Here is a 21,327-nt window from a genome sequence, read left to right as displayed (position 1 = left end):
TATTTTAGCAAAAAGAGAGTTTTTCTTTTAACGAAAATCTAGATTTTTATTCTTTAGAGTTGATACAGTGAGAGCAAAAAACTGAAATAATAAAGATTTCGTGAAGGTAGGAGGCCGTTGAAGGAAGCAATTTACACATTCAGAGCTCAAAGGTCACTCGGCTCTAAAAATTAAGATCCAGATCAAAACTAAGTTAAAACTAATAAATTTTTGTTAAAATTAGAATGAATCTTTTTAGATCTTAGAGAATCAAAGAGATTAATTGCATGATTTGATGATTATTTGTATTAATGTCAGGATATACAATTGAAGGATTAAATAATTTGTTAGAAAAAATGTTAGAAGAAATAAAAAATATTATTTCTTAATTAAAAAATATGAATGCATATTCTGAAGAATATAATATACTTAATGAAAAATATTTACAGATTATTCTAATCTACTTGATCAATGAATTAATTTACATGCTAAAATTCAAAAAAGAATAAATATAAGATAAAATAATTTTAAAAGATTGGAATAAATGTTACAATATAAAAAAAATCATTTGATTAAGAAAAGTAATAGTAATAGGCAAATAGAAAAATCCCCCCTGTGTTCTCATCGGTGGTTTGAAGCTCTTGAGTGTGTTGTGTTGTTTTTGGGTTCGGATATCTCTCCGTTTTTTTTTTGTGGGTAAATAGTCATTTATAGAGACACGTTGTTGTATCTTTGCATATGGGTGTTTAGTAATGCTAAAATTTGAAGTTTCTTAAGGTAGCGTCTATGACTTGGGTTCCTGTTGACACACTAAAAGTGCAGCCCAAATCGAATAGTTCAAGGAATGAAGCCCAATTGGGGAATCCCCAAATCAAATAGCCCAAAGAATGAAGCCCAACTAGGAAATTCAGGATAAAGGCCCAGATAGGGTTATTAATGAATGCAGTGGAAGCCCACGAACACAATAACATCATCGCCCAAGCTTGCAAGACGCCCAAGATCTGAGCGAATGAAGTGCCTTACAATCGCCCAGAGCTATGACCCTGTTCTCATCCAAACCTTCGAATCGCCCAGGATCTTAACAAACATACGATGTTATGGTTATCCAGAAGTGCAGTTATTGAAGCAGTTATCGAGTAACCTTATCACGTTCCACGATTCAAGGAGTTCAGTTGAAGACGGTTGAACGACAAAGAGTAGTGGTAGCAGTTAGAGATGGCAGTTCCACGACAAGTTAGCCGCCATAAAGAAAGTGGATAGTTATAAAGCAATCAAGCAGTTTCTAAGCGGTTGATCACGAATAAATCATCAAGGAAATATAAAAGGAAAAGAAGACATAGAGCAAAAGACCCCGAATCAAACACTCTCAAACAGAGAATATGTAATTTCAATTTCTTAGTTTAGACTTAAACATCTCTTTTCAATACTCGTGTGCTTGCGCCCCTTGGAGGCATTTTGTTTAATTCCAATTCTAAAGTCATCACCAATAAAACACCCCTTTTTGGGACTTTGTTTCAAGAGGTTTGTTCCTTACACAATCGTCTGATCCCCTTTTTAATTGTTAGCAACTACCCGCGCAAAACAATTTGGCACGCCCAGTGGGACCTTGGTGTTTGGTGTTGAAGATACAAAAGGTAAAACAATATGCCTCAAAAATCTGATAAGGACGCAAGTTAGGGAGGAGTCTAGTCTGTGATCGACCGATATGAGGAGCAGCATAGCTCTCCACGAACAGATGGATAGAATCAGAGCATTCATATTCGTTATGAATCAATGACAGAGTTGAGTCCTCGAACTATGCGTTCATTACTTGGAGAACTCACACAGGATGTCGTTGAACAGGTAAAGCTATGAAATATTCATAATATGGAAAGATTTACCCAGAATGGGAATGCACATTATGACAATATGGTTAAACAACTGAATACTTTGAATGAAATAATGAATAAGTTAGTAGGCCAAATTTGTCAGCCAGTTGTGCCTCTTGCAAATCACTTCCAAGCTAGGACAATTGTGGGATATAATTCCCCAGTCTTAAGTCCAAATCAAGGGGTAGAACTACCTTTTGGTCCCTCTACTTCAAACCAGGGGGTAACCTAAATGTAAGAGACAATGTCCTAAATAATGAACAGAACGCCCCACGTGTTAATGATGGAATAAATATTCAGGCTAATGGTAACAATGACCCAAATCATGGCAACTTTGTTGCCAACCAAGGACCAAATATCAGGCCTCAAGCAAATCAATCGGTCAACCAACCTGTAGGAATTCCATATGACATCAACGTCATGTTGAGGAATCAAATTATGGAAATAGTACAGGATCGGACAGCTTTTGGGGTACGTCCTGTCATTAGGCCGACTTACACAAAGCTATATCCTGATTGGGTAGACCAAGTATATCCATGGCCTAGAGGGTATAAGGTGCCAGAATTCTCACTATTTAAAGGTTTAGGAGAGGTGTCTACTCTAGAACACATAGGGCGATTCACATTGCAAAGTGGTGACGTAACTGATTACCATAAAACGAGGCTGTTCCCTAGTTCATTAACAGGAGTAGCTTTCTCCTGGTTCATCAATTTGCCAGCGAACTCTGTTCAAACATGGCAACAATTGGAGCAATTGTTCCACGCTCAGTTTTATAAGGCTGAGTCCGAAGTTACTTTGGTTGATTTGGCGAATCTACGTCAAAAGCCAAACGAATGGGTAGAAGGTTTCCTTCAAAGGTTCAAGATAGCAAGAAGTAAATGTTTTGTACCTTTGCCCAAAAAGGAATTTGTCAAAATCACTCAAGGTTGTCTAAGCTTTGATTTAAAAAAGAAGTTCCAAGACAAGGAATTTCCTGATCTTTTCCAATTGAGCGAAAACGTGATTAGGTATGAACAATTAATAAGAGAAGAGCAAATGAAAAATTCTAGCAATGGGACTTATTATAGAGACCCAAATTTTGATGTCCATACCATTAATGACGAGTATTACGATCAAACCGAAATGTGTTTGGCCGAATTAATCAAAGGAGACGCGTATACTTGTCCTATAATGGCTAAGCCTAGACCGTCGGGCAAGGATGAGCCTATAAAAGATGAAAACAAAAAGGCTAGAACATTCTCGTTCGATGTAACCAAAGCTGGTCTTATATTTGATAAACTATATAAGGATAAGCAGATAAAACTGAGCGATAAACACAAATTGCCAAACCCTGAACAAGTTAAGGGTAAAAAATATTGTAAATGGCATAATGCATAGTCACATTCGACTAATAATTGTTTGGTTTTTCGCCATGTGTTACAGGATACCATTGAATCAGGACGAATTACGTTCAAGGATAAGAGGAAGATGGCAGTGGATGAAAACCCTTTTCCACAGTCACTTGGGGTGAACATGGTGACGACTGGTTTCAAAAACAAGTTGCCAAAATTCAAGTTGGTTATAGATGATGGAGAAAAAGACCCTAGACCACATCCCAGTGTCTTTGAACGTGTCAAAGGGAAGGAGCCCAAAGAGGATGAAGACGTCCTATGTGCAAGATGTAAAAGAGAAGTGAGTGGGAACACAGAGAAACCAGGGATATGGCAGCATCATCATCGCCCTAGTTTTTTCCCAAACACTCAACCTGGTAGAGGGCGAGATACATCGTTCTATAGGGGACCGTCTTTTGAGAGGCAGTTCAGGCTAGTGGATAATGGGAGAACATTTAGACCGCAGCCTCGCCAACCAAATGTATGGCATTCGTTCCAGTATAATGCGGAAAGGGCGATACCCTTCAACGAGATGACTATAACCCAACAAAGGCGTTTTCAATGAAACTATGGACAAATGATGAGGCAACAATAGGGAATGCCACGTCCTAAGGCGCCTAAGCTACTCGAGGTGGCCAATCAAAATATTCTTGAAGACAGTGAAGAGACTGGTACAGGTGAATCGATGAAAGAATTGCTAGAAAGTTCTTCTGGGAGGTCGAAGTTTGAGCGAGACAGAAGAGATGGAGAAGATCTAGATCAGTCCCTTACTATTCAGTTCGGTACGTTGCCTCTTATCATGGCTAATAACTATTTGCTAGCTAATGAGTTCAACAATAAAGAGAAAGAAGATGAAGAGAGGGAGGATAACGAAGAAGAAGCATGTGTGCTGGAATATGAAGAAGGCAAAACTTCTAGAGGGGCCTACGATGATGAAGGAGATGATGGTATGACGGATATCGAAGAGGAAATTGATTTGGAAGCAGAAAGAAGAAAAAGAGGAGTATCGTACAATACTCTGTTGAAGCAAATACATCGGGAGGGGGTTCGTGAAGTGGACTTGTTGGGAAAACCGTCTGGGCATTCTTTCGATTATTACATGTTGTACGGGACGCCCAAAAGGAAAAGGAGAATTCATCGCTCTGAAAAGTATGAATCACTTCCAAGAATAATGCCTCCTCCCACAGGTTAGGTAATTGAAGAAGAAGCATTAGAAAACAGTAAAAAGGAAATTTAAGGAAACGGAAGCTCAGTGCGACATGCTGCACGTTGACTTATCACAAAAGGATAACTAGGCAGAGGACAAGCAGGAAGTGGAAATAGATGCTGCCGAAAAGGTTATTTTCAAGCGACTAGCCATGAAGTTAACTAAACACTTGAGGCTATTATACGTTAAAGCTCTAGTTAACAGCATACCTGTGGCAAAAGTGCTTGTCGATAATGGAGTAGCTATAAACATCATTCCATCTAGGATGATGAGGAAATTTGCAAAGACAAAAAGTGATATGATCCCAACAGAAGTCGTCCTTACGAGTTTCAATGGAGGAGCAACTTCAGCTAAAGGGGATATGCCATTGGACATAACTATAGGGACAACTACTAGGACCACAGTCTTCTTTGTAATAGATGGTCCTACTAGTTACAATGTGTTATTAGGAAGGGATTGGATGCACGGAAGTCGCTGTATACCTTCGTCGCTCCATCAATGCTTGGTTTTTTGGAATGACAAAGGCGAAACAGAAGTGGTGCAGGTCGATCATAGACCTTTAGTCGCAAAAGCAAACTCAGTAGAAATGTTCATGTACGAAGGAAATTATGGACCTGTCAGAGTAGTCCAAGATGGAGAAGAAACTCAAATTCTCGCGTAGAGTGAAGAGCCATTTTCAGTGGATACACTCACTGAAACGTTCAGTCAAATGAGGTCAAACATAGTGGCCTAAGAAGAGCCAGTAATTGGCAAAAGAGTAATCAAGGAATTTTAAATGAGTTGTAGGTAACAAAGGCAAATGGCCGATATTCAGGCCTTCAAAACCATGAATATAAGGACAAGACGAAAAAAGAAGCAACCTTGGAAGCATTGAGAGACAAATTGGCAGTGTTCGAGTTGGAACAAAGTATTGGCCGAGAAGTCAACAAGGTGGATTGTTTAGAAGAAGAGGCGTCTATAAGGAAATTGAACGATGAAATAATGAGGATCACCAAGCCTGGATACGCTCAAGCACAGGATCCTCTGATTAAAGTGAATATTGGCAATGAATGAGAAGATCGCCCAACCTTCGTCAGCCAGATGCTCGATCAAGAGGCTAGTGATAAATTAATCACTTTATTAAAGGAATATAAGGATTATTTTGCTTGGGAATATGAACATATGCCTGGTTTAGATAGGGATTTGGTAGAACATAGATTGCCAACCAAACTAAATTTTAAGCCTCATAAGCAACCTCCTAGGCGTTTTGCCCCTAATGTACTTCTTGAGATTAAGAAAGAAATAGAGTGATTATTAAAAGCAGACTTTATTAGAACGGCCAGATATGTGAATTGGTTGTCCAACATCATGCCAGTGCTAAAAAAGAATGGTAAATTAAGGGTTTGCATAGACTTTAGGAATTTAAACATAGCCACACCCAAAGATGAATATCCAATGCCTACGGTAGATTCTTTAGTAGACTCGACTGCAGGACACGTAATATATTTCTTCATGGATGGGTATTCAGGATACAATCAAATTTATATAGTTGAAGAAGATATACACAAAACTGCCTTTAGGTGCCTTGGATCTCTAGGATGTTTTGAATGGATAGTTATGCCCTTCGGCCTAAAAAATGTAGGAGCAACTTATCAAAGGGCAATGAACTTGATTTTTCATGATATGATAGGCAAGTTTGTTGAGGTGTATGTAGATGATATAGTGGTCAAATCCATTAAAGAAGAGGGTCATTTTGAATAATTGAGATGTTCATTTGAGCGAATGAGACAATATAAACTAAAATTGAACCCCTTGAAATGTGCATTTGGTGTTAATGCAGGAAACTTCCTTGGTTTCTTAGTACACAAAAGGGAGATTGAACTTGATAAAGATAAAGCGAAGGCTATTTTAGAGGCCAAATCACCTAGCAATAAAAAGGAATTGCAAAGGTTTCTAGATCAAGTAAATTTTTTAAGACACTTTATTTCTAACTGTGTAGGGCGAACTAAAACTTTTTCGCCACTTTTAAAGTTGAAAAATCAGGATGAATTCGTCTTGTAAGAAGAGCATCAAAAGGCTTTTGAAAGCCTAAAGACATATTTATCAAGTCCACCAGTGTTGGTGTCACCAATCTAAGGACGGCCAATGAAAGTATATATATCGGCTGAACAAGAATCAATAGCTGGAATGGTCACGCAAGAAGACTAATTTGGTGAAGAAATGGTGATTTACTACTTAAGTAGACGGTTAACAAAATGTGAATGTAATTACTCTGTCATTGAAAAATTATGTCTTGCATTGTATTTCACGTATACGAAATTAAGGGCTTATTTACGGTCTGTAACTGTTTATTTGATTTCTAGAGTAAATTTGATTAAGTATATGTTCTCTCGCCCTATTTTACACCAAAGGGTAGGCCTTTGGACGCTAGCATTATCAGAATTCGAAATACAATACATACCCCAAAAGGCAATCAAAAATCAGGCTTTGGCTAACTTTTTGGCCGATCATCCATGCCTTGACATGCCTGAAGAAATTGAATTAGAAATCAATTCGTTCGAATTAAAACCTTGGGTTTTGTATTTCGATGGGTCAAAAATTTTTAAAGGTGCAGGAGTAGGAGTAGTATTTATAAATCCTTTAGGGATTTGTTACAAGTTCGCATTCACTTTGGATAGGATATGTACCAACAATCAAGCCGAATATGAAGCCTTAATCGTGGGCCTAGAATTAATGATAGATATGGAAGTAAAGAATGTGATCGTTAGAGGCGATTCTCAATTGGTAATTCACCAATTGATTGGTGATTTTAAATGCCAAAGTGATTCCATTATAAGTCAATATGAAATCGCCCAAGAGTTGTTGGAAAAATTTGACCAAGTAGGGCTTCAATGTGTTAATAGGATATATAATGACGTGGCAAATGAGTTGGCCCAAATGGCCTCAGGGTACTTAAAGGTTTTAAATTGGAAGTCTACTTATGAGTATGGAACAATATTGCCCGTGGTCCAAAGAAAGGCGAGAACGATTGGAATTCATTGCATACATGAATAGATTGGAGGGCAGAGATTAAAATGTTACTTAAAGAACCTAATAAAGGAAATGGTAAAAAAATGAAGTTGCGTTTGCTAAACTATACACTGATAGATGAAGAGTTGTTTAAGAAACGCTCTGATGGTATATTGCTAAAATGTGTAAGTTTGCAAGAAGCCATGATCATCATGACTGAAGTGCATGAAGGGATATGTGAAGCTCATCAAGCTGGCCAAAGGATGAAATGGTTGATTATTAGAAACGGATATTTTTGGCCCAAGATGGGAGAATTATGTGTTCAATATGCGAAGAGTTGTCTAACATGTCAAAAGCATGGTCAAATACAAAGGGCGCCAGCAAGAGAAATGACACCCATCATCAAACCCTGGCCGTTCAAGGGTTGGGCAATAGACCTGATAGGAAAGATTTATCCCCCATCGTCCAAGCAACATACCTTTGTTATAGTTGCAACTGATTTTTTCACTAAGTGGGTAGAAGTGATACCTTTAAAGGAGATCACCCAAAAGAGTGTCATAGAATTTATCCGTGATCATATTATTTATAGATTTGGAATTCCACAGACTTTGATGGTAGATCACGGAACTTCTTTAAATGGAGATCAAGTGAATAAATTCTTGAGCGAGTTTGGAATTAAATTAGTAAACTCCACACCGTATTACGCTCAATCCAACGGGCAAGCAGGATCTTCTAATAAGATTTTAAAAAATATCATAAGGAGAATGATAGATGAAAATGCCAGAAATTGACACGAATGTCTAAATAAGGCCTTATGGGCTTATAGGACATCGCCTCGGTCAAGTACCAAAATTACTCCTTTCCAACTTACTTAAGGACAGGAGGCCGTTTTGCCTATGGAAATCAACGTGCAATCGATCAGAGTGTGTTTACAACATAAGTTAAGTGATGATGAGTATACCGAATCACTAGTTCAAAACTTATTGGAGTTGGACGAATTAAAGTTGGATGTCCTAGATAGATTGTAAGTTCAAAAACGAAGGATGGCTAAGTTTTATAATAAAAAGTTATAGCCAAGTCGTTCAGCCTGGGCGAATTGGTTTGGAAACCAATACTCCCTTTGGATAGCAAGGATCCAAAGTATGGAAAGTGGTCGTCCAATTGGGAAGGACCGTATAAAGTAAATAGTGTGTTGCCTAATGGAGCCTATCATTTGGAAGATTTAGATGGCACCAAACACATGAGGTTCATTAATGGCAAATATTTAAAAAAATATGTTCCTTCCTTATGGGAAAGTGAACAAATAAAAGCGTAATCAAATCGTGTTGAACGATCGTAGATAAAAAAGGGCCAGAGTGAAATACGTTCAAATAAATTCCTTTATTATTAAACGTTCATTACAAAGTTGTAAGATACAAAATACTAAATGCTCTATAAGCTACAATTGAGAGCAAACTAATCTCTCGGTCGATCGCTAAGTAAGAGGGTGAACTGGCCTTGATTACCATCCTGATCGCACTGCTGCAAAGGCAAGCAAAGAGGCGAGAAGCACTCTCAGCAAGCAGATGAGAAGAGAAGCACCCTCACATCGCCTACCTAAATGCATCGCTGCAATAACAGGCAAGGAGACTGAGGAGCACTCTCAACAAGCAAGGTGGCTTGACAGGCATCCTCAAAAATTGTCTTTTATCATTGAACTCCTTGTAAAGAACATGGAGACGATGGGAAGAACTTTGCTGGCCAAAGAATATTTCCTATATCTCCCATACCAAAGGTGACATCAAAACAGGTGGCAAAATGGGCGGATCAAATGATCCATTTCTATGGAAGACGAAAATTTTGGATCGATCGTTGAGATGCCAAACGATGGCAGCAAGTTAGTTTTTGAAGAAAAGAATGGAAATGAAAATAAAAAGTGTGAAATATGCGTGCATTTATAGGGGCGTGAAGGTGAAGAGACAGAATATGAACAGCCACATTCGTGCCTAGTAATTGGAGTCAAAGGGTCCAAAGTCTTGGGAAAAGAGACAGAAATACCAAAAGAGAATGTACATGAATCTTATCATAAAGCAGTTAAATGCTTTGGGGGTTGACGATTAAGGACAAACGTCAATAAATACACAAGAAGGCAAATTAGTCGTTCATTAATGACAATGGCTGCTGTTACATTCAAAATTGGCAATGGCTATCAGTACGAGGTTACAAGAGGAAAGTTAATACGAAGTTACAAAAAGAAAAGTTACGGCATTAGATGTCTTAATTACAATTCGTCCCAGACCGAACGAATTCTTTCCCTAAGTCTCCCCCAATCCTCGCTCTGCTGAGAAGAAGTGAAATTCAATTCAGCTACAAAATCATCATCAACCTCCAGCTTCTTGTACTACTCGACCAAAGACTTGGTTCGCTCAATTCCTTGGGAAGCATTACGCTTTTTAGCAGCCATTCTCGCCTTGCAGTCATCCATCTTTGCTTGAAGCTCCTTCATCTGTGCAGCCAAACTGGTCATCAAAAAGTCTTCAATCATAACTTCGGAAGAGATTTCTTTTAATTCGTCCTCAGCTTTGTTGATCTCCCGGAGCAAAGACTCTCTTTCAGATGCAGCGCGAAGATATTGAGTACTCTTGGCCTTCAGTTCAACATTTTTGACCAGCAAAGAGAACTTGTCAGAGTGGACAACTTTCAACGTCACTTTAAAATCAGCAGAAATATTGAGCGACGGAAGTATCAGTGCTTACGCCAACCTCGCATTCAAATGCTCAAATTTATCCTTATGTTTGGCAGCACTAGCCTGACCGATATCCATGTCCATAAAAGATACATACTCAATTATCGACCGCTTGAGGAACTTCATATCTTCCTCTGAAGAAGCAGAAGGACGACTGGTTGAAGCAGGGCGAGACGTCTTGACTTGCCCCCAGGAAGCGAACAAGTCCTGGATGGAACGTACAATCTTATCAGCTGGTTTGGACGAAGCAGCTCCAGCAGAGGATGATGGAGCAGGAGCTGCCAACACCAAAGCCTTCAAAGGGGAGGCTTAACTTTTCTGAGAAATTCAGGAAAACCATTAGCACATAGAAAGGTATGCTTGTGAGTAAACAGAATTCAATTACCTTTCTCCTGACGATGAGAGGAGTGTCATCATCATCATCATCATCCTCCAAAATGGGAGATATTGAAGCTGGCCATTTGCGGCTTGGGGCACTCTTAGCTGCAGTCGGTTTGGCAGGTAGAGAAGTAGAGGGACAAACAGATTATTTAGCACGAGCAGGGAAGGAAAGATTCCTAATGGACACAGGGGTGACCAAAATAGGAGAAGTGGAAGGAATGTTCGGCTGATCCAGTGAATGGAAAGTACGATTGGCATCAGTTGCAAACAATCTACACTTCACTGATGGCCAGAGTTGTTCAAAAAGGGGGTGAACGGCACGGCTAGGATTGAAGGGAGCTAATGAAAAGTTACTCGTCAAAAGAATATTGTGACCATCTATAGCTTGTGCCTCTAGTTTATTAATGGTGTGAAAGCGGTCTATCAAATTTTTTGAATAACAAGGGAGAATAGGCCAAGTTTAGCCAAAACCAAGTTGGCGAGCAAAAAATTGGGGAGTATATATTTCAACCCCAGCTTTGGCATTGGTTCCAATTAAAATATCATGGAACAACTCCTTCCCAGTCAAAAATTGAACCCAAACGAGCAGAGAGGCGCTCGCACTGTCCAGGGTGGATGGAGGTTGCACATAATCTGGAGTTAAATGAGCAGGAAAGGGAAAGAAGGAAGGAATTGAATTTAAAGTATAAAAGAATGAAAAAATGTCCCTTCTAGACATATTTACAGGGCTCAATGGGTCAATGGCTAACCCATAGCAGCTAGCAGAGCGAAGGGACATAGATAGAGCACCAAGTGATGGAAAATAGGCTCTCAACCACAATTGAGTGAACCAAAGAGGCCCACTACCAGTGGGAGATGCACCATTCTTCAATTGAAATTGAAGAGAAGCCATGCCTCTATAGAGGGCAGCCAAAAAGAAGGAATACAAATTCAAAGGCCTACCACACGTCAATTCGTGCGCTATGGGTAAATAGCTCATAAAAGGCTTCAGACTGGGCACACACAGAGAATATATTTACAAAGCCATATCTGAAGAAAGGCCATACGCTCAGCGTGGGAAGGCTCAGCATTTGAGTGATTATAACAGCTTTGCAAGCTTGAATAGGACTCGGTGAGTTTTTTGTCAAATTTTGGGGCAACATCGAAAATCAAAATACCAGGGAAAATGGTGTCGCCCAAAGGTGGAAGATTTATCAAGGCCCCAACATCCCTTAAAGTGATTGACATGGGACCAAGAGGGAAAACAAAAGTATTATATTAAGAAGACCAAAAACTTAAAGCAATAAGAAAAAGTGCTGGGTCAAAAATTGGGAGTTGAAGAGAGATTTCTAGTAAATCAGAAATCCTAGCACGATAAAAAATTGCCTTGGTAGGACCATGGTCCACAAGGTAAGCATGCCATCTACAGAAAACAATATCAGATTTAGGCCAAGTGCGAATACCTTTTTCGCGAATAGGCCTCAGCGGCAAAGAGTTCAGGAATAGCGGGCCTTGAGTATAAGGGAATAGCTGGCCCACCGCCACTTATTCGACGGCTTCGGCGTTGGTGAATGAAGGACCCAGATAGAACTCATTAAATTCGGCATTGACTGGTGCAAGAAAGTTCAGATTTACATATGGCTGAGTGAGGATTTTCTGGAAATCTTCGAAGCTAAAAGAGTCGTCAAATTGGGTTTGTGGAGCAGCCATTGGGAATGAAATACAGTTTTGTTAAAGTTTGCTCGAGAAACGTAGCAGAGAAGCAAGAAGATGAACATTGGTATGGCAAGAAAGAAGCGCGAAATAATGAGACGTGATTTAGTGATACAACGAAATGGCGTGTCTTTGGGGTTTATAAGGATTTGTAGCGTCACACTTTTTCAGGCAATGGAAGGAAATAATGATTGAAATTCTTGAAAATTTCAAATGTTACTGAGAAACACAAAGTAAATATGGCAAAGATTAATAATTGGTATTAATTCTGCCATATTGGCGGGTAATTGTTGACACACTAAAAGTGCAGCTCAAATCGAATAGCCTAAGGAATGAAACCCAATTGGGGAATCCCCAAATCAAATAGCCTAAAGAATGAAGCCCAACTAGGCAATTCAGGATAAAGGCCCAGATAGGGTTATTAATGAATGCAGTGGAAGCCCACGAACACAGTAACATCATCGCCCAAGCTTGCAAATTGCCCAAGATCTGAGCGAATGAAGTGCCTTATAGTCCCCCAGAGCTATGACCCTGTTCTCGCCCAAACCTTCGAATCGCCCAGAATCTTAGCAAATATAAGATGTTATGGTTATCCAGAAGTGTAGTTATTGAAGCAGTTATCAAGTAACCTTATCACGTTCCACGATTCAAGGAGTTCAGTTGAAGACGCTTGAACGACAAAGAGTAGCGGCAGCAATTAGAGACAGCAATTCCACGATAAGTTAGCCACCATAAAGAAAGTGGGTAGTTATAAAGCAATCAAGCAGTTTCTAAGCGGTTGATCACGAAGAAATCATCAAGGGAATATAAAAGGAAGAAAAGACATAAAGCAAAGGACCCCGAATCAAACACTCTCAAACAGAGAATATGTAATTTCAATTTCTTAGTTTAGACTTAAACATCTCTTTTCAGTACTCGTGTTCTTACGCCCCTTGGAGGCATTCTGTTTAGTTCCAATTGTAAAGTCATCGCCGATAAAACACCCATTTTTGGGACTTTGTCTCAAGAGGTTTGTTCCTTACACAATCGTCTAATCCCTTTTTAATTGTTAGCGACTACCCGCGCAAAACAGTTCCATTCCTTTTTGTTTTGCAGTGGAAATTTAGGGTTTCGAAACCGACAAAATGTTTGGGTTTTCAAGAAGAAGAATGAAGTTTGGAAGGTAATGTACTTATATTGCCTAAATATGTGTACTTTATACATTTTTGTGCTTATATTTTGCTGAACAAATGCATTTGTATGGGATAAATTTTTTTAGAATCAATGGATGTATTTTTAATCATGTTGTTAAATATGGGCTACTTTTTATCAATGAAAATGATCCCTTTTTTTTTTCTGGTTATTTTTTTTTCCCCTGGCAAATGAGAAGAATGTCGAAGCTATTGATTTAGGTACAATTGTACTACAATTACAAATGGTGTTTGATCTAAAAGTTTAAGCAAATAGGTAGAACCAAATATATACCATTTAATTATTGTCTTTAACGCAACCTTTTCATGTCTAAGCGTGATAGGTGTACAATTCATTAAATGAGTTAATGAGTTGGGGCAAGACTTGAACCAGGACCTTTGCTTGCCATGGTAACATGTTGAACTGGTTGATCTAAGTTAAAAGCTTAAGCTAAATATTGTCTGTTAGGACTATCTTTTTGTGTTTTGGGCAATGTTTTAAGATATGAAAAAGAAAATTGTTCGTTTTGAGTAAGGTGTGGGGGAATAATATAATGCTTAATTGTGTCACGAGAAATTCAGACAACAGAATTGGATGTTTGCACTTGTGGGGTTATACTTGTTATATCGATAGTGATCACATACATGTAACCAGATTTGAATTCAAATTACCACTATTGTGTTCCGTGAATATTTGTTGTTATCTTAGATTGATTTGCAAGCTAGATTTATTATCCTTAGCCGGTTTGTAGAAACATTTTGATTATTCATTTTACAACAATTATGTAAATTATAGAAAAAAAAGGTAATTTTCATATAACAAATCTAATACTCTTGCATTTTCCCCAGATTTAAAGTACAACTTTCAGACTCTGCTCAGGGAACTAGAGGTCCAGTAAGGCATTCTAAGCAGTTAGGCAGCACTAATGTAAGGATTTAATTGAATTCCAAAAAATGTTTTATTAAAGAGTGCATGCTCGGTTAATCTTGAATCACAGCAGGGGGAAAGTGTTGCATCTAAAACCCACAAACCCGATGAACTGAACTTCCAGTCTTCATCTAGTGCGCCTGAGCTTAACAACTGCACCTCCGGAAGCTCTGAAAAATGGATGGTGCTTTCAGTCTCTGGAGACAAGCCTACACCTCATTTCTATGTAATATCTTGGTCCTGAATACTGAATTTGATATGATACAGTGATGCCTGGTACTGTCATACACTTTCTTGTTTAAATTAGACTTTGCCTAAAATTTGAATATTATGTAAATAGCATGCAGCGGCAGTTGTTGGGAACAAGATGGTGGTTGTTAGGCAATTTTGTTGTCAAACGACCTCCCCGGGCGATGATGTAACCTCGGTTGTTTATTATCAATCGACCTCGGCCTAATGATTGATTAGTACATCGACACAATTAACGAGACAATACAATCCACTTTGTTATGGACCGTTCGAAGTAACCTATTTTATAGTGTTGCTCACGGTTCTCGCACCATTCCTTGGAAGTCTATATTATTATTGTTGAGGCCCAATTATTTGAGTCGAGCCTAGTTTGTTGATCCACCACTTAACCCTAATTGTAACTTACCTATTTTGGACAATATACATATAATCCCTTCACTTCCTCGGCCTCCATTAGAGTGAAATTTTCCCCTCCTTGTGAGTCTCTCTCTCTCTCGGCCTCTCCCTTTCCCTTTCACTGTGACCTTTGTGGTTAACATACTGATATTCTTGGTCTTCTCCTTCCCAATTGATAGCAACCAGACCGGTGGCGGCATAGGGTGGTGTTGGAGTTGTCTCAAGTTTTTGGTGTCGATGTTAGCTCGGTTTTGCACGTGTTGGCTGTGGATTTCGGTCCTACAGTGGTGAATCTGGAAATGGATTGCTGGACGATGCCCGGCTATTGTCCCAATCGTTGCTTCCCCTTTTCTTTTTTGGGACAAAACATGATGTTACATTTTCTTCCATTCATCCTCCTCTTATTTTCTCAAATGCTAATTTGAATTTTCATTTTCAGAATATTCATTTTTTATCATTTCCTTGTATAAGTTTTGCAACATTAAAGTTAGTCTTATGTTGAAGCAGATGAATCTAATTCCTTACCGGTCTTTTTCCAGGTACTTAGCTTTGACAGATTTTCCTGGACGACAGCTTCATGAAAGCTGTACCTTTCACCGACCAGTCTTCCCTTAAAAATTCCAGTATGCAAGGTTCATGCTTTGGTATCGGAATACATCCTAGCAGCATTAATATAATATGAATTATCCATGAATTACAGGTAGAATCCTAAACTACGATGGTTATAGTTGCATTATGTAATGTCAATTTCAATCTTATTCAATTTTTTTTACCACAAAAAGTATTTTAAGTAAGCACAATTTGTGTAGGTGCTGACCCTCCATTAAAAAAAAAAGAAGAAGAAAAAAAGAAAAAAGAAGCACAATTTATGTGCTTTATTGTGTTGTGTTGATAAACATTATAATAATGGATAAGCAAATTATAACTAAGATAATACTGAAGTTAATATTACAAATTAATAAATTGCTCTCTTATGTAACCGCTTAAGCTTTCGATGAGGTGGTTGTTAAATATGTAATCAGAGCAATAAAAGGTCAGTCCATCGACCATCTATGAAAATTTCTCGTGCACCCCATTTGAAGAAAAATGAAGAGTAATACCTGAGGTGGTGTCTTAAGATATATAAATATTTAATTTACTCACCTCTCTTTAACAGCTGAAGTTCTTATACTAGGTGGTTATTCAATAGTTAGTGTTATGCACTTTATAGTTTTCCTCCTCCTGCTTGAGTGTCTTGATGCTAAGACATGCTTCAGTTTTTCATGCAAATTCTTGATTAATTAACAAATCGTTTATATTTCTGTGGGATATGTTCAACAATGGAACAAAAGTCGTTTACTAGAAAGGGCCTAATGCTGATGTTTGCTACATTCGGGAATGTGGAATAGTCTTCTATTAATGGCATATCTATAAACTCATATTACCAATTTACCCTTCATAGTCCTTGTAACTATCTTTTCCTATATGCACCTCAATGTTACTCATGTCGTACGATTCCTCAACCAATCCCATTTGTGATGGTGATATGCGTTTCTAGTCATTCATATGATATTGCTAATAGTCACTTTGGTTACTTTTTAGGTTCCCTGGGGAAAGAAGGTGCTTCTAATTGGAGGCAAGACTGACCCTGTGAGTGACAAAGTCTCAGGTTGGGTTTTCGCTTATCAGCAACATTTTTTAAGTGTTTTTCATAATATCTCTCTGGTACACAATGTCCAATAGGCCAAATAATTGTTATCTTGTATACAGTATGGGCATTTAACATAGAAATAGAATGTTGGTCACTAATGGAAGCCAAGGGAGCCGTTTTAGTAAAATCTCTTTAACAATTTAAAAGTTAAAGAAAAACAAAGTATGCCACTGATTATCGAGACAAGATATTAGACTCTGTACTTTCTAGAGCTGTGTTTCAGTTTAACATTAAGTACAAACTTCTCTTAATTTTTGTTATTTATCATAATATCATTGTGGTTTATGAATGCCTCCATCGGAAGGATAAATGTTTCATCATTTTATTTGCTTGGAGAAAATAACATTAGAATCCAAGATCAATTTGATATCAATAGTTTTTCATTATGTTGTCAGTCTGTTTTCACTTTGTTAAATATTCAATGGAATGTATCATTGAAGCACCCAGTATTAATTACAACTAATGCAATTACAGGTTGCTCGAAGTGCTCATACCATTGTTAAAGAAAACTCTGTTTTAATTTTGTTTGGAGGTGAAGACTCAAAAAGGAGGAAACTCAATGATCTGCATACAGCGGCGGAGCCTGCACCCGGCAAAGGGGCTAGATCGCGTGTGCTGGCTCCGCCAAAATGTTCAGCACCGCCGGGTAGCAATCAGCAAACAATCGTTGCAGTTGCAGTTGCAGAGTCGAGGTGGAAGATGGAAAGAAAGAGATGATCGATTTTTATTTTTATTTTTTCTTTTTTTGGTTTAGACTGAAGTGATTACATCAGAAGTTGGGCCTCTTTTTTGTTTAAAAACATTAGGACCAATTCCCCAATGAATGAATTATTTTTCCCAAAACAACAAATGGTCCAAATGAAAAAATCGATTCCATTTTGAAGCTGAAATTGCAAAGTCCAAACTCGTTTCCTCCCTTCTCAATCTTCGAGCTCGAGCAGCCTTCGACTGGTGACTGGTGTGCGCATTTCTCTTACTCTCTTTCTCTCTTTTTTTGTTTATGTTTTTGTTCTATTTTGTTGACTATTTTAACTTGACTTGTTGAATAATGATATTATGAATGTTGTCTGTAATTTGTAAATTGTGTTATTAGTCTTATTAATCACATTCACATAAAAGGCAATTTTTTTATTATTATTTATGAGTTATGATTTATGTTTTGCGAGTTATTACGGAGAATTGTAATTTATGATAAGTAATTTATGTTTTATGAGTTATGATTATTGATTTGGGAATTTATGTTTACGAAATTAGAATAAATGAAAAAGTTTAATTGAGAAGATGTTGGGCTCAATTCAACCTATGTGTAGTCAGTACTCTCATGTGTAGTCAGTACTCTCTTTTTAATCAATTTTAATTAAAAAATAAATTGAGACATTTTGCAAATTATGGAACGATTTTTTCAACCGAAACTAAAGTCCATACCTAATTTTTCTAGTTTAGTCCCACCACTGATTCTAAACTTTTAATATTATTTAATCAAATTTTAATAAACGATCGTGCTGCTACGATCGTTGATTATTGACGGTCAACGGTCAATTGTCAAGCTCCGCCCTAACTGAACTTTAATGTTGGATTCGCCCCTGTCTGCATATGTTTGATCTGAAGTCTATTACTTGGCTTCCTCTTCATTTCACGTAATTGGTTCTCGACGTACTTCGTTAAATTTTTTAATTTTTAAGATCTCATAATTCTTGCTAACTTGTCTGATTGTGGTGCTAAATTATATTTCTTGATTATCTGTTGTGTCCTGAATCTACATATATTTTGATTCCAATGATATTTTTCTCCTGCACAGACCAAGACCATCACCAAGATCCATCCATGCTGCGGCTCTTTATGATGACAAAATGCTTTTGATTTTTGGCGGGGCATCAAAATCTTGGATGTTGAATGTTTTGTACTTCTTGATTTTGAGGCACTTCGTAGAAAATTTACACCAGAACTCAACTGAATTATTTTAGTTATGCAGGATTCTTAGTTATAGCAATCAAATTAACATATAGAAACTCAAAATACTATTCCCCTCAGATGGTATGGTCAAGAATTAATGTACGAGGTTTCCATCTGTCTCCAAGAGCTGGTTGTTGCAGAGCACTTTGTGGCACTAAATGGTTTATTGCTGGTGGTGAAAGCAGGAAAAAAGGTATTGCCCTTATGGCCTACAATTAAATGCTAACTTTTGACTTCATGTTTACTTTTAATAATTTTATTTGCTTAAGGGACATGTTTGAGCTCCATTATAACCGAATTTTGGAGAAAATGTATTTTAAAATAGTATTTTTTTTTTGGAGAATGTGTGGTTAAAAATGAATGAAAAGTTTTGGGTTTAAATGTAGTATTATTTTATTGGAGAATGTGTGATTGATAAGAAGAGAGAGGAAAATGAATTATAATTTCAATGGAGCTCATATATGGCCTAAATATGAAGCTAAACCTATCCAAAGTCTCATGGAATCAGAATAGTTGCCTCTATATATTGTTATTTCTCTGATTGAAAATTTCCTCAATTTTATGCTTCAGTCAAGAACTTTTGGAGTCTTGCTGACTCTTATGGCCACTCATCCCCAATTCTTTTCCCTTTTCCAGGACATGCAGAGACTTTAATATTTGACGTTCTTAAGCTTGAATGGTCTGTTGCTGTTGCACCATTTCCTTCTTCCATAACAACTAACAAGGTTAGATTTGGTTTTCATCTATGATAATGTGTTAAATGTTTCTTAGCCCGTGTTTGATGCCCATTTAAAATAGTTTTTTGGGACAAATTCGATTTGAAATAGTGAATTTTTTGGAGAATGTGTGGTTAACAAATAGAAAAAAGTTTTAGGTTTACGTGCAAAATATTTTATTGTGAGAATATGTGAATAAAAATGAGTTCTAGAAAAAAAAAGGAGCTTTTGGAGAATGGTAGACAAACAAGGGAGCTTAAATTGCATAGGTGTCGCAGATTTATTGGGCATTTTAACACTCTTCATTTGCATGTAGCTGAGTCTAATCACTATTAGATGCCATAATTATCTGGATTAGCAGCAAATGATGTGGTTACATTTTTTTTCTCTCTTTTAGCTCAATTTCGCTATGAAGTCATCCCCCCCAAAGTCTTAAATGAAACTTTGTAAATAGAAACTGTCATCATGTGGTACAGGACTGACCGTCAAAGTGGTTAGAGACTTGACTTTTCATAATGTGTATGCCACCCCCCCCCCCCCCCCAAAGTCTAAAATTAAACTTTGTAAATAGAAACTGTCATCATGTGGTACAGGACTGACCGTCAAAGTGGTTAGAGACTTGACTTTTCATAATGTGTATTGAGACAACCTTAAAGAGATGGTTTAACGAGTGACTTCTATTAAGAACTTGCGTAATTTAGATGTTGGAGTGAAACCGAGAAATCTCCTTGAAGTCTTCAGTTTACATAACAAATGATCAATGTGTTCACCTTCAACATAGATTTGAACTTGATGAAGCCAATCACACAAATCCTGCATATTCATTTATGTTCTTCAAGTTCTTTTTTGTTTCATGGTTCTTATAACTGGATGATTTTCATTTTTGCTGCAGGGATTTAGCCTCGTTCCTGTGCAGCACAAGGAAAGGGATTTCCTTGTTGCATTTGGTGGTTTCAAGAAAGATCCATCAAATCAGGTGCTGCATGGGTCAAATATGTATCTGTTTAGTACCCGCAATGAGATGTTTCAAGTTTTTTATTCTAATTCTTTTAATCTTTGCAGGTTGAGGTTCTTATCGTGGAAAAAGTTGAGTCTTCGATGATTCAAAGAGCAACTTTGAGTAAAGTTGCCGGAACCTTGCTGTCTGAGAATCATGCATTGTCCATCGGAATGCAAACTTGGCCAAGTCATGGTTCTCTCAATTGTTAAATAGGCTCTGTTGCAAGTCAGAATTTAGCATCTGCAATAGAACAGCATGGCTCTGGTAGAAAATCATTGTCATAGTCTTTGTTAGTTGATCCGAATAATGCTCCAGGTAATGTTTCTCACCGGAAGCAATTTTAAAATGAGGAAAATGTGGATATGCAGATGATAAAGAGCTTAGAAGACAGAACTTCCTTCCGGGTAAATTACAAGTCCCACTTCAATCATCCTAATTAATTTCTTATCTATCACCCTTCCGGTCAGAGATGCAACAGTAAGAAATTTAGAGCCCATTTTTTAGGACTTTTGAAAAGCCAAAAGGAACTTAGAAATTGCTTTTCAGCCTGTTCGCATAAACGAGATAGAAATTGTATTTCTTATCTCACGATTTCTGGCTGCATCAATGTTCTAACATATATTGCACCAATATGTCTAAATTGGTTATAATTTTCAACGAAGAACCGAAAAGTTATTCAGGTAGTCAATCCAGTCCCATTTCCTCAGCCTTCGTTGGAAAGAATTTATATAACGATTTAATTTATAAATAAATAAAAATGAGTGAAGAATGATAAGAGTGATTTAGCAAAAATACTGCAAAATTTAACCATAAGCATGACAAATCTGAATAAGTTGATTTTGACGATTGGACAACTGAAATGAAAAAACATGAAATGGTGGCATAAATTGTTTATTGATCAAACAAAGAAAGTTGCTCACTTCCGTTACCTAAATGTTTATGTAGTCTTCTGTGTTATCAATATATTCGCGCAGCTACAAAATTTGAAGTAGAGAACTGTCAGAAACTTGAAAGAT

General features: G+C 37.5%; 1 protein-coding gene across 1 annotated transcript; it reads left to right on the top strand.

Moving 5' to 3' along the window:
• Positions 1-13,287: 13,287 nt before the first annotated feature.
• LOC111379012 (acyl-CoA-binding domain-containing protein 6) lies at positions 13,288-20,968 on the top strand. Its single transcript, XM_023002318.1, is given in 15 exon segments — positions 13,288-13,372; positions 14,229-14,307; positions 14,381-14,533; positions 14,648-14,688; positions 15,238-15,269; positions 15,487-15,596; positions 16,534-16,600; positions 16,702-16,763; positions 17,117-17,205; positions 18,229-18,279; positions 18,441-18,567; positions 18,674-18,788; positions 19,232-19,320; positions 20,204-20,287; positions 20,374-20,968. Coding segments are annotated over 15 exon segments (1,359 nt in total). The 5' UTR covers positions 13,288-13,334; the 3' UTR covers positions 20,596-20,968.
• Positions 20,969-21,327: the final 359 nt, after the last annotated feature.

Source organism: Olea europaea, unplaced genomic scaffold (assembly GCF_002742605.1).
Source record: "Olea europaea var. sylvestris unplaced genomic scaffold, O_europaea_v1 scaffold1919, whole genome shotgun sequence".
NCBI lineage: Eukaryota > Viridiplantae > Streptophyta > Magnoliopsida > Lamiales > Oleaceae > Olea > Olea europaea.
This window is presented reverse-complemented; position numbering and strand designations above follow the sequence as displayed.